The 15,548-nt window shown below is 30.7% G+C and overlaps 3 protein-coding genes across 6 annotated transcripts; 1 reads left to right on the top strand and 2 right to left on the bottom strand.

Moving 5' to 3' along the window:
• The first annotated feature begins 394 nt into the window (after positions 1 to 394).
• Positions 395 to 4,672, top strand: LOC149876035 (uncharacterized). Of its 2 annotated transcripts, XM_090075842.1 has the most exons (5): positions 395 to 679; positions 913 to 1,128; positions 1,562 to 2,446; positions 2,708 to 2,921; positions 3,236 to 4,672. In XM_090075842.1, exon 5 carries the CDS (start codon positions 4,215 to 4,217, stop codon positions 4,530 to 4,532), a length of 318 nt encoding a protein of 105 aa, XP_089931968.1. In that variant the 5' UTR covers positions 395 to 679; positions 913 to 1,128; positions 1,562 to 2,446; positions 2,708 to 2,921; positions 3,236 to 4,214; the 3' UTR covers positions 4,533 to 4,672. The 2 variants fall into 2 exon arrangements, 1 of the variants encoding a protein (XP_089931968.1); XR_016448951.1 differs by lacking the exons at positions 1,562 to 2,446; positions 2,708 to 2,921; positions 3,236 to 4,672 and having other exon boundaries at positions 395 to 774.
• Positions 4,673 to 7,497: 2,825 nt separating this feature from the next.
• LOC145186541 (venom allergen 5-like) lies at positions 7,498 to 9,487 on the bottom strand. Of its 3 annotated transcripts, none has more exons than XM_090075839.1 (7): positions 9,384 to 9,487; positions 9,134 to 9,192; positions 8,996 to 9,028; positions 8,497 to 8,743; positions 8,187 to 8,295; positions 7,767 to 7,924; positions 7,498 to 7,658 (listed from the first exon to the last, which is right to left on the bottom strand). In XM_090075839.1, the coding sequence occupies exons 2-7, from the start codon at positions 9,183 to 9,185 to the stop codon at positions 7,535 to 7,537; spliced, it is 723 nt and encodes a 240-aa protein (XP_089931965.1). In that variant the 5' UTR covers positions 9,186 to 9,192; positions 9,384 to 9,487; the 3' UTR covers positions 7,498 to 7,534. The 3 variants fall into 3 exon arrangements, with proteins under 3 accessions (XP_089931965.1, XP_089931964.1, XP_089931966.1); XM_090075838.1 differs by having other exon boundaries at positions 7,498 to 7,662; positions 7,771 to 7,924; XM_090075840.1 differs by having other exon boundaries at positions 7,498 to 7,662; positions 7,771 to 7,924; positions 9,346 to 9,427.
• A 4,184-nt stretch (positions 9,488 to 13,671) lies between these two features.
• Positions 13,672 to 14,228, bottom strand: LOC145186546 (histone H3.3). Its single transcript, XM_080062690.2, has one exon. The coding sequence runs from the start codon at positions 14,174 to 14,176 to the stop codon at positions 13,766 to 13,768; it is 411 nt and encodes a 136-aa protein (XP_079918816.1). The 5' UTR covers positions 14,177 to 14,228; the 3' UTR covers positions 13,672 to 13,765.
• Positions 14,229 to 15,548: the final 1,320 nt, after the last annotated feature.

The following is a 15,548-nucleotide window of genomic DNA, read 5'->3' as shown; positions in this document are numbered from 1 at the left end:
CAGAAAAAGTTGAACCTTAAAAATTTATGTTTTCTTCCTTTTCTTATGATCAATATATAACTGACATTTTACTGAATTTTGTTTTTCTTTTTTTTATTCTTTAAATATGTTAATATAGCTTTTTTTAATTGCCGAACCATTTTTTAATTATATTATTCATTCATTTGTATTATTAAAGGAAATCTAATAATACCGGTTTAATACCGGAATCCCGGGATTATAACTTTTCAATACCGAAATACCGGTATTTGATTTTTGGTCCGGTATTCCAAACCCTAGTCTACGTTATCATCAATGATTTTGTCTGATTTATTTGAGGAACAGTTTGGTTTAAGAATAAAAATTTTGTGCTTGTTGATCTTACTATTACAATCTCTGAGAAAATTTTTCCCTTAGATTCTATCATATAAAGTTTTCTCTGACGAACGTTTTGAATGGATTTGTTTAAAGTTAGCATTCTTGGGATAAAAAGTGTCTCGTTTTCAAAGGAACTTGTGGTACGTTTGCAAAGGAACTTGTTGTACGTTTGCAAATGAACTTTTTGCAAGTCTTTTACGTGTAGCTTTGGACATATGTTTAAAGTAGTGTACAATAGCAAGTGTAGCTTGTAGTAGCTGTAGCAGCACCAGTCTTTGAGTATCTACTTCCGCTGGTGGCCTATCTTTCTCCAAATACTTCGGTAAGTTGGTTGTAGCTTACCTTTGGCATTTCTGTGGAAAGGAGAGCTTTATCAGACATTATTTTGTTTGAAGAATTGTATCTCGGGCCTCTCTGGTAATTTTTTTAAACGTTTCTTATCGTGCTTCCTATATTGTGTTGTTTGTAGCGATTGGTTTGGAATATTAAGGACTTGTTTAGTTAGGGAGTGTGAATATCAATTTGTTGTGATAAACGTAATTTAATTTTTTTCAGCATTTGCTTCATTCGCGCAATTTTATTCTTGTCGCATTGAACCTTATTAAAATATACAGATGTTATGTTAATGGTTGTGCATTAGTGGGTGTACATTGTGCATATCAAAATTCTTGCTAATTATGCAGACAAAGTTAGGCGGATTTTATCTCGATAGGATCTCCAGGATTGGCTTATTCATGCATTTTTGATATATAAGTTTTACATAAAACACATGTATGTATATATTTTTATATAAAACACATGTTTTTTTGTATATTTTTCCTCTTCGCGCGCAGTATTTGGGTTAATCACAAATATTCAAACTTTGAACCCTTTTTTCTTTAACCTTTGCGCCTGAACCATTTTTTAGTATGAGTAGTCAAGTACCCGACAGTATTTTTAATAAAAAATTGTAATATATCAAACATAAGAATTTTTAACAAAAGTATTTTACTTACTTGATTTATTTTTATTTACATACTACATACATAATGGTTTAATTTTAAATTTTATAACCTTCCTTTGTGTGATATTTGAGGAATCACTCTCCAAGGTGTATCCTAGGTTATTCAGGACAAGTGTCACAGTAATACAACGTTTCACGTCTTCCTCTTTTTTTTTTCGTTCGGTCAGAGCACGCTCTGCAATCATTTTTTTTTCCTTTTAGCATAACATGTAGCCCACCATTTAATCGGATACTGTTATTTGTAGTTGAAGATGTAGAACCACGGACTTTTTGTAGAACCACGGACTTTTTGTAGAACCACGGACAGCTTCACGGTTTAGTCAATAATTTCCTTTTAGCTGATTCACTAAAAAAGTTTCACTTATTTTAAGTTACTGATTGATCGCTAGTGTTCTTGAATGATTGATCGCTCGTGTTCTTGAATGATTGATCGCTCGTGTTCTTGAATTCTTGAGCAGTTAAGTTATTTATTTTTTCAGTTATTTTCTGCTTATTATTTCAGTTTATTATATTATTTCAGTTTATTATTTCAGTTTATTATTTCAGTTATTTTCAGTTATTTTTAGTTATTTTCAATTTCAGTTATTTTCAGTTTATTAACACAAAACGCTGTAGTGTTCAGATATCTGATATATACCGGACTAATCTCACACTTAGGAAAAAAAATTTGCTGTGCATGCACAAATTAAGATACATATGAGGTGGTGAGATTCAAAGTGGTATAACTCCATTTTTTTAAAATTTTCACTTAACAGCTGATTTTAACTCCTAAACACATTTTATGTTTAGTGTAAAAGTGGGATAAATTCTAGTTGATGTTTTCATCACCAGATAACAGCACCCATTTCTTGCACTAATAAAATCTAGTTTTTGTTAGAAACAAAGTGGTATAGCTCTATATATCCCACTTTGACTGTTACTTTTGGGCTGTTTTGTTTGTGAATCTCACAACTGCAATGTCATTTTACCGTGGTCAAAGTTTGAAAGATCTTCTGGAAATTGAAGGCACCAGCGAAGAAGAATATGATAGTGATAAGAATAAAGATTATCGGCCTCAGCTAAGTGATATCAGCTCTGATTCTGCAGGTAAGAGTAATAGTAAAAAAAATAATGTGAAGTTATTTTTTAGGTTATGTTTCAGACAATGAACATACTTTTTGAGTTGTTAAGTGTACCGAATTATTTAAATTATCTATGCATAATACTTGTACCCTTTATAGACAGTGAGAGCACTATAAAACTTGGGTTATTCTTGAACCTATGAACATTATGTATAAATAAACAGTCTAGGTTAAGCTACACCTAGGCCTAGGCCTTATTTAATATTGGTGCATATTTTCATATGAGAACAATGACCATATCTACAATATAAAAATGCCTACTCGAGTCGATCATCGGAAAAAGCTGAAGCCTAAGCCAGCAGAGAAAAATGTATCTGGTTCTGCACAGGCCCTTAAAACTCAGTAAACGTTTGATACCTCCCACTATTGTAATATTGTGGAAAACCTGCCTGGGCCCTCAGGAATACAGAACGATAATGGGCCAACTTCAATACTATCAGGTAGGCTCTTAATACTAATTTTCAGTCTACATATTCTTTTACTTGTTCCAAAACTCTCAGATAAGTTCTTCAATAGGCCTTGATGTTTATTGTGTATTTATGCTTAAACAAAAATAAAAAAAACTTACTTGGTTTGTCCTAAATTGTTCCAAGCAAATTGGCATGGGATCTCCTGTTTACATTAAAACATTTTGTTTAGTAGGCTTATAAGTGAAAAAAAAAACAACAAAAAAAACATTCAGTCCTAAGTGGTAATTCTTTTTTTTTTTTTGTAGTCCTAAGTGGTAATTCATTTTTTTTTTTCTGAAAATCAGCCTGCCGCTGCTTTTCTGAGATCTGAAGAATTTCCACACCCAATGAAAGTTTGTCTCCCAATGAACAAGCAGGTAGATCTCAGAAGTCTGATGATCCACTAACTGATAATCCTTCGCTGGTGCTTGAAAACGTGGCTCCTGGGGCTCATAAATCTCTTAAGAGACTTCGAAGACCTAATGCATTTAAATATTCAACTGTAAAACGCCTAAGGATTTCGGGTAAATCGTACAAAAAATTACAAGGGCGCAGAAGTAGAAGGCAAGATCTTTGAGAACAAAGATTGTAAATGTCGCCTAAAATGCTTTGAATCTGAGACTTACGAAGAGAGACACAATTTATTCAAAAATTTTTACGACATGGCTTATCTTGGTAGCCTAATCCATCAAGTACTAGCAGCAGTAAGAAAGCCCAAAGATAGTAGCAAGACAGAAAAACAGGCCTCAAATAAGTATTATTTACAGGTTTCAGGAAATACAATCTATGTTTGCAAAACATTTTTCTTAGATACGTTTTGTTCTTCGAATGGCAGGGTTTCAAGGTTGTTGACAAAAGTTTACAATGGTAAATCACCAGGCCAAGACCTCAGGGGAAAACATGCTCCTGCAAAGAAAACTCCTGAAAACAAAATACAAGGTATAGTGGACCATATTAAAAGTTTCCCAGCTTTTCAAAGCCATTACACTCGTAACGATAACTCCAACAGGAAGTATATAAGCCCAAAGCTCAACATCAGAAAAAAGTATTAATTGTACAAAGAAAGTTGTACTACACTTGGTGTTTTCCTGGAAAAAGATCACAGTTACAGGTATATTTTCAATACTAGATTAAACCTTCACTTTCAAGTCCCAAGGAAAGATACTTGTAAGGTGTGATAAATTTAAAATATCAGCTGACGTAGAAACTGACCCACAGAAACAGAATACCTTAAAAGCTCAGCATGAAATCCATTTGCGGAAAGCAAAAAAAGCTAGATCTGCAATGAAGGCTGAAGGAGAAATGGCCAAAGAAGAAAAAGATGAACTAATAGCAATAAGCATAGATTTCCAGAAAGCTCTTCCATTTCCTAAGCTTACAGTGTTTGATGCCTACTACAGGCGAAACATGTATTTTTACAACTTAGGTGTGCATGACCTTGCCACCAATAACGTTGCAATGTATGTATGGGATGAATGCACAGCCTCTCGAGGATCTCAAGAAATTGGGTTTGCGACTTTAAAACACAAATCGTTGCATGTTAGCACTAAAAGCTATACCATAATTTACAGTGATAATGCACTGGCCAGAATCGAAACATAAAGGTTGCCCTGGCTATGCTGAAGTTTGTTCAAGACAGCCCCTCTGTTAATATTATTGAACAAAAGTTTTTGGTATCAGGGCATTCGTATTTGCCTAAAGATTCTGCTTTTGGACTTATTGAACAATGCGCAAAAAAAAAATCTCTCTACGTGACTGAGGATTGATACATCGCGATGGCATCAGCAAGAAAAAAGAATAAGTTTATAGTATTAAGATGGCAGACACAAATTTTCTTTATACTGAAAAGTTAGAAAAGGCCATTGTTAGGTGAACCAAAAGCACAGTTGGAGAAAAAGTTCACTGGTTATAAATCCAGTGGTGTCGTTATAAAAAAAGTAAAGCCAAAGGTCGTCCTAGGACTCTCCTTCCTGATCAGGACCATCTTTACAAGTAACCCCAGCTAATCAATTCGTTGAAAAAAAGAGATATGCTCTTTCTCCTTAAGTATATTCCTCCAATTTACCATCCCTACTTCAGGAACATTAAAACTTCAAAAAAGCGGAAGACTCCAACTTTCTGACTGACGAAGAGAACACCCCAGAGGACATTCCAGATGAGAAAGAAAATTTGCAGTGAAACCAATAAGTTTTCGTTTGTAGTATCTTCTGAATTTTTTTTATAATTTTTCACCTAAATAAACACAAATTAAACTGTTTTTTTGAATGAAACTTATTTTTACCTTTTACGGTATGTTAGTTTTGTTTAGAGTAAAAGTGGTATAAACTTGTTAAAACATTAATTTTATTAAAAACCTGTAAAAATATTAACAGTTCAAACAGTTCCAATAAATAAAACAGCCTTTTATTAACATCATCCAATATTTTCAAAATCACTAAACATTAAACCTGATTCTTTTGCACTTAATAGGATAAAACGCTCTGCCCTGAAAAATTGTATTGAAATGAGTTATACCACTTTGACTCTCATCACTTCATATCATCATAAATAGTAAAAGAGCCTCTCAGGCGTCTTTTGAGTTGAAGCAAAGAATAGGAAAGGGCTTGAGAGGCATCGTTCGAGTACAAAGGGTTAAAATCAAAAGAAATGTTTCTTGCGTTTTTTATTCTTGAAAAAACTTCAGCTTTCCTTCGTGTCATCTTTTTCTGTTGCTAATCATCTTCCTCATCTTCATCCTACTCTTCTATTCCTCATTTTGAAAATGGGTAAGGAAAGAGAAAATTAGCAAAGAAAAATTAATCATTGAAAAGAAAGATAAAATACCTGCGCAAAACCATTAACAATTTCAAACATAACCTCAAATCAATAAATGCAAACTGATCATCGTGCATTACATTAAAAAATTATAGTTAATGAAAATTTTTAAAAATTCCTTAATGAAAAAATAGTATTTCAGCTTTTCAAATAAAAAAGTTGTTTTAACTCAAAGTTTTACAGCAAGTTTCACAGAAAATTTCTAGAAAGGAGTTTTTCAATTCTTTATTTTCTTCTATTTTAAATTTTGTTTTTTTTTTGGTTTTGTTTTTTTCTATCATTTATTCTTTTCTATTTATACGCTGATTACGTCAAATGTAAGTTTAAACTTTGTCCACATCAGGTTATTTAGAAAACTACTTTGTGTTTTTATGGAGAAAAAAAGCTTATTGTAATAAACCTAATGAATAAATTTCTAGAATTTTTTAGTAATGGATTTTCTTTTATAAAAAACTTCGGGATCATCTTTATTTAGTGTCCAACAGCAATCAGCCAATCATATTGCGGTATTCCTTTTCTATATATACTGTTGAAGATATATCATGATAATGTTTAACATGTTCATCGCGTATGTTTTAAAAGGAAAAATATGTTTTCATCACATATGCTTTAAAGGGAAAAATATGTTTTCATCGCATATGTTTTAAAGACTTTCTTGGAAAAAGTTGAAATGAAATTGAAATGTAAGAAATATATTTTTGGGGAGGTAAAAAGACACATTTTGAATCTACCAAATCTACCAAGGGTTGATATAACTATTTTCTTAGCACTTAAGATTTATCCTAGTCATTAACTTAGCATGCAAATTAAATTTCAAACACTTTATAAGCTGTATAAGATTCCTTTTCTAATTAAAAAATTCAAGAACAGAATCTACGGAAAGAGTTGGTATAGCGCTTTCTAGACATTGATTGAAAATAAAATATGAAAATTAAAAAAAACTTTAAACATTTTACTTGCATATTCAATCAAAAATATAGCTTATATTTTGGTGCGGACATCCCAATTGAACTATTCCACCTGTTTTGCATTGGTAGAAGCAAAGTTTGAAGAAGGTTAAAAATCAGGAAAAAAATCTTGTCGAAAACTTTAACTTTATTTTTAGCATTAGATTTTTCATGATTTTTCAACATTAAAAATATATTAGAATAAACTTTATTTAGAGAAAAGTATAAAAATATTTTACACCTTTAGATAAAAAAGCGTACATTTACTATTACTATTTAAAGCGTACAATAACTTAACTTAAATGTGGCCTTGTGGTAAATTTAGTTCTTCATAAAACATGGTTCATTATGCTTTTAAATTTTCATCAAACTAAAACAGTGACATGGTTTAGACAGTTGGAGTACCTGTGAACATTGAAAACATTTTTAGCCCTCTCATGGGTTCCAAAACTTTCGGAAACACAGAAATGAAATTACAGAAATCAAGGAAAATAAAATCTTGTTTCTTTGCCGTTTTCCGGATTTACAAATGTATTATATAAAAGATATATTATAATACTTTGCAACAAATATATGTAATAATAAAAATAATAAGATATAATAATATAATAACAAAATTATAATAATGAAATTTTGCAATCAACAGATATATGCACAATTTTTGGTTTTTTATTTGGAAATATTTTTTTCTACATTTTATAATCTAAAGGACAGTGCAGGGTGTATTGAACAAAAGAAGGGTGTAGGGGTGTTGAACGAAAAGCACTTTAGGTATAATTTAGATTACAAAAAATAAAGTTGAAAAGTTTAGTTCTACTTCTATTCTTAATAACTAATTGTATTTCAACATTTTTTTTCGTTCAAGTATACGTCGCAAGACTTCTTGCACCTTTGGCGCGTCTTTAGATATTTTAAACAATTGACTTGTGAAGCAATTTTGTCGCAACCAACGTCATCCACACATTCAGTACCTGTAAAATAATTCATGATGGTTCGGAGTTGCATTTTTAAATATGCATTACATACAAGGGATTTTGAACTTCAAATGAGTAAGTTACAAGAGTTACAACTATAGATACCTGGCTTAGCTACTGGAAGGTTGTTTAAACGTTCTATTAAGTTCCATAAGTCTGCCGGAGTACTATATCTACAGAGCAGATAATAAATACGATCCGAACCTTCAATGTAGAAATCACTGGCGCATCCAACATACTTAGTACTTGCCCAGAGCATCTAAAAAGTAGAATCATTTAAAAACTTCTTAAAAGTAGAAATCTGACGATTGTATTAGTTTATTTTTCTTTAAACCGGAAATTAAGGCGGATGATGGATAAGATAAATTTTCTACTTCGATATACTTCAATAGTTTAGGCTTCCGGTGGGTTACAGTTTCTCTAAATCTTTTTCTAAATCTCTAAAACTAAATTCTAAACATTTAACCGCCAACGCAGTTCTTTGCATAAATTTAATTAACCAGAAAAAAAAAAAAAACTACCTGCATTAAGTGTCCTGTATTTATGACATCTTCTTTACTTGGATATTTTAGCCAGTTTTCATCAAATTTTCGGAATTCTGTTTGCTTTATATACCTTATTTCGTCATGCCTAAAAATATTTATTTGTTATTTATTCATCACATGGAAAATTTTCAATACTTAAACCAATAGTGATAATTTTTCTTTGATTGATATTTTGTGTTATAACACGAAGACATTTTTCATATTTCGCTTCTTGCATATTTTCACCTCATTTACCTGATTTTCATAATATTTTATATAACTTGATTGTTTACAAATTTAATTTTACCAGGCATCAGCAGCTAATGACATCAGCTTCTCAGGTGACAAAGGTCCACTTTGTATGCTTTGCTTTGTCAGGTAAATACTCTCGCCGTTTTCTTCGCAAGGATGGTCTGATATTCCCAAATGATATTGGGCCATCATAGAGACACAAATTTTTGATTTTTCAGCCAATGTTTCGCTAAAAATTAGAGGGTGCTCCACGTACAAGCTTCGTATGCTGTTATGAATATTTTCAGTTGCAGCCGGAGTTACTAAAAATTGTTTGCTTTTTTAGTTAACTTAAAAAAATATTCTTCGTTACTTATATTGTGATCAACATTTTTTTATCTATTTTGATATTGTAAAAAATATGATTTCTGTAAATGAAAAAAATTTTCAGTTTTTTTTTTTAAAAAAAAATATTCCCAATTTATGTGTGTGTACGCGCACTCGTTTGAATAAGTGTATATGTGCATGCGTGTATGTTAATGTCATTAAAAAAAGGAGCATCGCATCATATTTACCAGATTGTGCGGTCAGTGATTCTCCATTCGTTTCTACATATAAAGATATATTATTAGCAGGGGTTACAGAAAGATAACTATAACTGAAAGCATCACTTTAAAAAGGGCTAATAAAAGACTCATAATAGAATCACTCACCAGTTAATATCAACACCGAAAGTAAGAAGACATAAAAGGCTTCGGTTATCATTTTATACCTAAAAATATTAAAATTATTATCACTTTTATCACAAATATGACACATTAGTTTTATTAACAAATATTAATAACCCTTTTTTTTTTTTAATTGTAGCTTAAAGTTTCCAATTTTTTTATTTTGGATATGAATTTTATCTTTTTAACTTTCTTACAGAATGATTTTGTTCTTGAAGAACAAGCTTCAACAAACCTCAATCGCTGCACCTCTGGGACACCTGACGCGATTAATGTTAAACAACTTAAAGTCAGGTTTTATCAAGCTTCTTGTTTACTAACATATCGTTTCGATAAAAGCCTTAAAGTTAACAATTCCAATATACATTTGAGAAGTGTTATTTTAATTTAGGTGCGATAGTCTGTTAAAACAATTATATTTTTTGCCTTTCAGGCAAAAAATGGAATTTTTCCTAATTTAGTTTTAAATAATTATAAATGCTTTGTTTGATTCATTTCACAAGTTGATGTGACCAAAAATTTAATATATTTTATTCTGTAAATTGAAACTTTGATTGGACAAATTTTGAGACGTTTACATTTAACTAGCTTGTTAACAGAACTATTTTAATGGCATTTGTACAGTAAAAAGAAAAAAAAAGAAAACGTGTTTAAGACGTCGAGCGCAAAATGTAAACCCAAAAGCAAAATTTAAGTTGAAATTTCAACTTCTAATTTAAGAAACGATTCCAAGGCATGTCGAGACCTGTCATAAAAAGTCAAAGTTACAGTCGTTGCCATGAAAGGGCAATGCTGCAAAATTAAAACTCGAGAAAACGTCAAGTTAAAATTAACAAAAAAATCGATTATTAATGAAATTAAAAACTGATTAGAAAAAAAGGAAAATTTTTTGACTATTTAAAAATAAAAGAAGACAGGTGTGAGGGGCATAAGGTGGATGTAAAAATTGTGAGGGCTTTTTAAGGTGTTTGTGAGGGCTTTTTAAGGGGTGTTGTTCTCAAACTGATTTGTTATCAAATAATTGATTACTAAAAGAAATGTCTTTCGAAGTTTTTATTTTTTTACAGTTATCTTAATGTCTATGAATTTTTTCAGTAGATTTTTTTTTAATTAACAACACTTTTAATAAAAATGTCGCAGATTTTTTCATAATAACCATTTAGAGAAATCTAGGAAACTCAAGATAGTTAGGATTGATGTAAGCTCTTAAAAAAATTCAACTAGCTCATTCACACCAGCTCATTTTCACCAAAGCATGAAGAAAAAAGTGATTGAAACCATCCATCTGATTTGTGATTTAAATCAATAAAGAACAAAGTATAAATATCACAAATATTTGTTATAACTTGTTGTTATTATTTTTTTCTTATTTCAGGCTTTGACATCTTCAAGTTGTTTGTTGGAGCTTCTCTCTGTTAACTGACCGAATATTAAAATATCGTTTTCTTGTAATATTTTTCGATCAACCGAAAAGGATTCTTTTTTTAAGTTAGTCTGCTAAAACATACCTTTTTAAAAAGTGAAAAAATAAATCAGTCTTGCAATTTGATAAGCTTGGTTGTAACTTTACATTTTTAAGTTTCAATTTCGGTAATTATATATTAATGTAATTTTTTTTTTTAATATCTTTTTGAAATTAATACAGCAGTAATAAAACGCAGACAAGTATATATACTTCTCAGCCTCCTGAAAACTATATATAAACATAACCTTTTAGTATGAGTATAATTATTGTCTCAAATTATTTGGGAAAAAGTGTTATTCGTCGTATCTTGTGATGTGAACCTAAAAGTTACTAATTGTTAAAAAAAGAATTCGAATTTCTATTGGTTGGCTTTAGTACTCATCAAAATTTCAATAATAAATTTTATACCTTTTTTAAATTCGCTAAAAAAAAAAAAAAAAAAAAAAAAATGAAATTAATTTGTTAAATACTTTAATAAATGTTTTTTGAATTTCCAATTAAAAAACTGATTTACCCTACAAAAAGAAGGATCTTTTTTGTATGTTTGATCTTCGGGCTTTCAAAATCTAATACGGGTGTTTATTTGTTATTGGCTATTACAAGGCGCGAGGCGGTTTTCTTGATGGACAAGGGAACAATAAGTCCAAAATTTTCATTCTCTAAAGAGTGAGACAGAGAAAAACAATTTTTGTGTGTCACCTAAAAAAATTGCCAAGAGTCGAAAACTACAGTTTCGGACAATTGAGTCTTCATTCATGGATACGGTTCTTTGAATGTTGTTCACAAATGTGCTGCAGAGTAAGCATAATGAGTTGGCAAGCAAGGGGAGAAAATAAAAAAGAAAATAGAACTATAAGTCAGAGGTTCTGGAGGGTCTTAAGAAGGAATAGGGAATATTAGTAGATCAATCAAAAACTGAATTTAGGTTCACAAATATTGTTAAAGTGGCACAAGTTTTTTTCCCAATTCTCCAAAAAGTGTCTGCAAAGATAACTGGGATGGATGAAAATTTGATAAAAATGTTTCACATAATCTTTCAAACAATCTTGTGCGGGATGAAGTTAATTGCAAAAAAACATGCCATGGAAATAGTAGAAATATTTAAAAAAAAAACAACTAATGTTATATCCCACAAGTGTCCAAATGCTGCCATTGTGCGATAAAACACGCAATCTTACCATTGGACAACTAGGCAATAAAGCCAATGAAGCGAAGAGTAAATACCTTAAGTATCTTAAGGAGCACAGAATCAGGAAGGACTGAGGAACATATGGGGGAAAATTTGTCTCTTATTATTTCTTATTATCTTCTGGTTCTTTAATTTCACAGTTGTCCAAAAAAAGCATAAACAAAAAATTAAAAATCAATGTTTTAGACTGTATTTGCTCAAATCTCCATTCATCTTCAAAAAATGTACAGTTTAGGTGTTAAAATTATCTATGTATTAACATGTATATAATTATAAGCTTTAAGTTAATGTCTTTAGATTAAATCTCAACCAACCTTTATTTCTATTACTTAAGTATTTTGATAAAGTTAGTTATAAATTGGATATTTTGAGGGAGTGGATCTTAAGGGTTCTGTTCTCTAATTTAAAAAACATGCATTTGGAACTTTATTATAAATACTTTCCCAATGATATTTTAACAACTTATTTTTGATTTAGTTAAAATTTAGATAGATCCTATAGATTGAGTGTTTCTTTATTACAATACAAATTAAAAAATCAAAAAATAGTATGGTCAAGTATAATTGATCACTACAATTGCATTATTAACTGTTTAGCGGTCTGGACTTTATTTGGACAGTTCTTATTCGGTTTTTTATGCGTTTATAAAATAAATTTTCATCTTAAGAGATATTTTTCTTTACTAAATTAAAGAGGCTGACTGCTTTGTAACAAGAGCATCAAAGTTCAGGAGACGTGTTGAGTCCATTGAATGAATCATTTCCAAACTTTATATACGAGCGTTAAGACAATCAGATCTTCAGATCTGAATAAAGAAATCTTTAACAATTTGATTTTTTTTGGTCTTAGATCCTAATTCAATTTTCATTACCAGGATTTAATACTTTGTCATTAGCTCAGTTATGAGTACTTCCTACAAAAAGTAAAGGTCAAATAATTATTGCTATGTTTTTAAGTAAGTCTAGTATAGACTAAAAAATTGCTCATAAATTTAAGGGGATGGGAAAAATGTTACCCAGTTTAGCCCAAGGCATCAGGTAGACTTATCTTGATAGCATCTTAAAATCTGTCACGAAGGCCGTAATATTAGGATATTTACATAATTTGGGCGCTACTCGACATTCTTCACCCCCCACCCCCCCCCCACCCCCTTAATTTTATGCTGATTCAGAAAAATATAAAAACATAGACCTGAAAATCAACGGAAAGTGCTCTAATTCGAAGTCAAAGTTGTAAAAAATCCCACGAAAAACCCTAATATTCGCCATTTTGAAAATAAGTTAAAGAACTTTTAGCTGACAAAAGCAATACATTAATAGCATGGTTTTTACGTTAAAAAAAGTCGTTAAAGTATGTTTGTCTTGCGCAATTTTTTGTGGCTATGAAATTAGCCGTTTTTTGATTATTAAGAGAATAAACTATTTTGAAAGTAATGTACTTTTGTAATAAATTTTAAAAAAGAATTCAACAGTTTTTTTTTTAAAAGAAGAACCTTTGAAACTCAGTTCATAGTTGTTCTTATCATATCACTCAGTTCATAGTTGTTCTATCACATTCTTCAAACCTTTTTTTTTAATAAAAAAGACCAGCGTACGATACAATAATAATTCATCAATTTTTCTACATTCTCAATTTCTACGTTCAAACTTTATTCGAAATCTTCTATTGATTTCATTTTCTTATAACACTTCCGTTACCATACTTTAAAGTAATAATGCTAGGGGGCTTATGGAAACCAGGTCTGTTTGTTGCGCAATGTAACGGTAATTAATTTTCGTTACAAAAGAAAACGTTTTGAAAAAAAATGGCGAATATTAGGGTTTTTAGAGGGGGGAAAGTCGAGTAGTACCCATAAATTGAGATTATAAGAATTAATTAAAACTAATCCATGAGTTCTTCACCAAAATAATGCTTAAATAAAGAATTGTGGCTTTGAAAAAAGCCGTTTTTAAGTGTGTCAAATTTAAGCACGTTCTCCACGGATTCGTCTAGCAAGTTGGATATCTTTAGGCATTATAGTGACACGCTTTGCATGAATTGCACATAAATTGGTATCTTCAAAAAGTCCAACAAGGTATGCCTCAGCAGCCTCTTGTAATGCACCAATTGCCGCACTTTGAAATCTAAGATCCGTTTTAAAGTCCTGAGCAATTTCACGAACTAGTCGCTGGAAAGGCAGTTTTCTGATTAAAAGTTCAGTCGACTTTTGATAACGACGAATCTCTCTAAGTGCCACAGTACCGGGTCGGTAACGATGAGGTTTTTTGACTCCACCAGTACTCGGTGCACTTTTTCTAGCAGCTTTAGTTGCTAACTGTTTCCTTGGAGCTTTGCCTCCAGTTGATTTACGAGCAGTTTGCTTAGTACGAGCCATGGATAAGTTTGGGTACCACCAGTGTTCAATAATAATTTTGTGTTCTTTCGTAAAGGTCAAGCGTTGCTCTTTATTAGAATATAATTTCATTTGTGATTGGTAGAAAAAAATATTAAGTGATTGGTTAGTTTTTTAACTCTGAAATTTCATTGGATATTGAAACTCGATTCTTATTGGTTAAAAGTTTTTATCTTGAGACACAAAGTTTTTCAATTTTTTACAATTGAGTAATTACACGGTCTTATTACCGGCCACCTCATCTACATACTATCTCTACATCTCTTAACGACTCACTAAAACGTACTAACCAATATTCTAGTTAAGTAAATTGAGAATTTTTAAAACAGTAGAGTTGTGTGAATACAAAACCCAGTGGTATTAACCAATACAAAAAATACTATAAGCTTGAGAACATTAAAATCCAAGGACCATGAAAAAGCCAAGGAGACTTAGCTAATAATAAACATAAGCTGAATTTTAAATCTGATAACTCTTTTAACTTGATATTATCATTTAAACTTGACAATTTCATAAATTTCTTCGTTGGTTTAGCTTTTTACGGCATTTGTGAAAATTCTGTCTCTAAAAGGTCAAACTGTTAATATACCATTCATTGCAAAAAAGACTTATGCCAAAAAAACATGAAAGGTTCTGTAGATCTCTGTGTTAGGCCAAAGTAAATTTCCAAGCTTAAAAGGTTTAAATAATTCTATTACTTCTTCCTTTTGAAAAATTTAGTAAAAGCTTACTAAATTTTTGGTAAGTATTAAGTATCAACTTAATTTGCCTGGATAAGAGTCTCCTATTTTACACATACAGTAGATAAATAGTAGATGTTGGTCAATCTGACCCAGGCATGAATAATAAACCATTAAAGTCTTGTATTTCATCTTGTGTCCTTTTTGGCTGTGCTAAAAACCGTTGATTTAAATTTGATTACAAATCTTTGATTTAACATTTAAACAATATTTTGTGTAATGATCTATATATATGTGTGTGTGTGTGTGTGTGTGTGTGTGTGTGTGTGTGTGTGTGTGTGTGTGTGTGTGTGTGTGTGTGTGTGTGTGTGTGTGTGTGTGTGTGTGTGTGTGTGTGTGTATGTGTACTTATGTATTATATAAGTAAAAGTATAGATATACAAATAAAGATATAGATAGATAAAGATACAGATATGATTTAGGAAATATAAGTTTAATACCAAGACTCCTTTATACTTCCATGGATAGGCGAGCCGATGATGTAGTTAGAGAAATTAAATTAAAGGCAAGACCAGGTAAAAATTGAAAACCATTGTTTTTTTTGTTAATAACATATTCTTTCAAAACATGTTACACTTTCACTTAAATATTTATTTAAACATTTTTAAAGTTTC

Source organism: Hydra viridissima, unplaced genomic scaffold (assembly GCF_058129835.1).
Source record: "Hydra viridissima isolate aposymbiotic clone 2 unplaced genomic scaffold, HvirCarnegie_v1 scaffold_52, whole genome shotgun sequence".
Taxonomy (NCBI): domain Eukaryota; kingdom Metazoa; phylum Cnidaria; class Hydrozoa; order Anthoathecata; family Hydridae; genus Hydra; species Hydra viridissima.
Note: the sequence above shows the minus strand (reverse complement) of the source record. Positions and strands in the feature narration are given on the sequence as shown.

What these genes read in the sequence shown, in the direction of transcription:
- LOC145186541 (XM_090075839.1), bottom strand. Translation starts at nt 9,185, where the DNA reads ATGATAACCGAAGCCTTTTATGTCTTCTTACTTTCGGTGTTGATATTA. An exon ending in ATACAGGACACTTAATGCAG is followed by an intron (nt 7,925 to 8,186) that starts GTAGTTTTTTTT and finishes TCTACTTTTTAG; the next exon opens with ATGCTCTGGGCAAGTACTAA. An exon ending in CCAGTAGCTAAGCCAGGTAT is followed by an intron (nt 7,659 to 7,766) that starts CTATAGTTGTAA and finishes TTTTACAGGTAC; the next exon opens with TGAATGTGTGGATGACGTTG.
- LOC149876035 (XM_090075842.1), top strand. Translation starts at nt 4,215, where the DNA reads ATGAAGGCTGAAGGAGAAATGGCCAAAGAAGAAAAAGATGAACTAATA.
- LOC145186546 (XM_080062690.2), bottom strand. Translation starts at nt 14,176, where the DNA reads ATGGCTCGTACTAAGCAAACTGCTCGTAAATCAACTGGAGGCAAAGCT.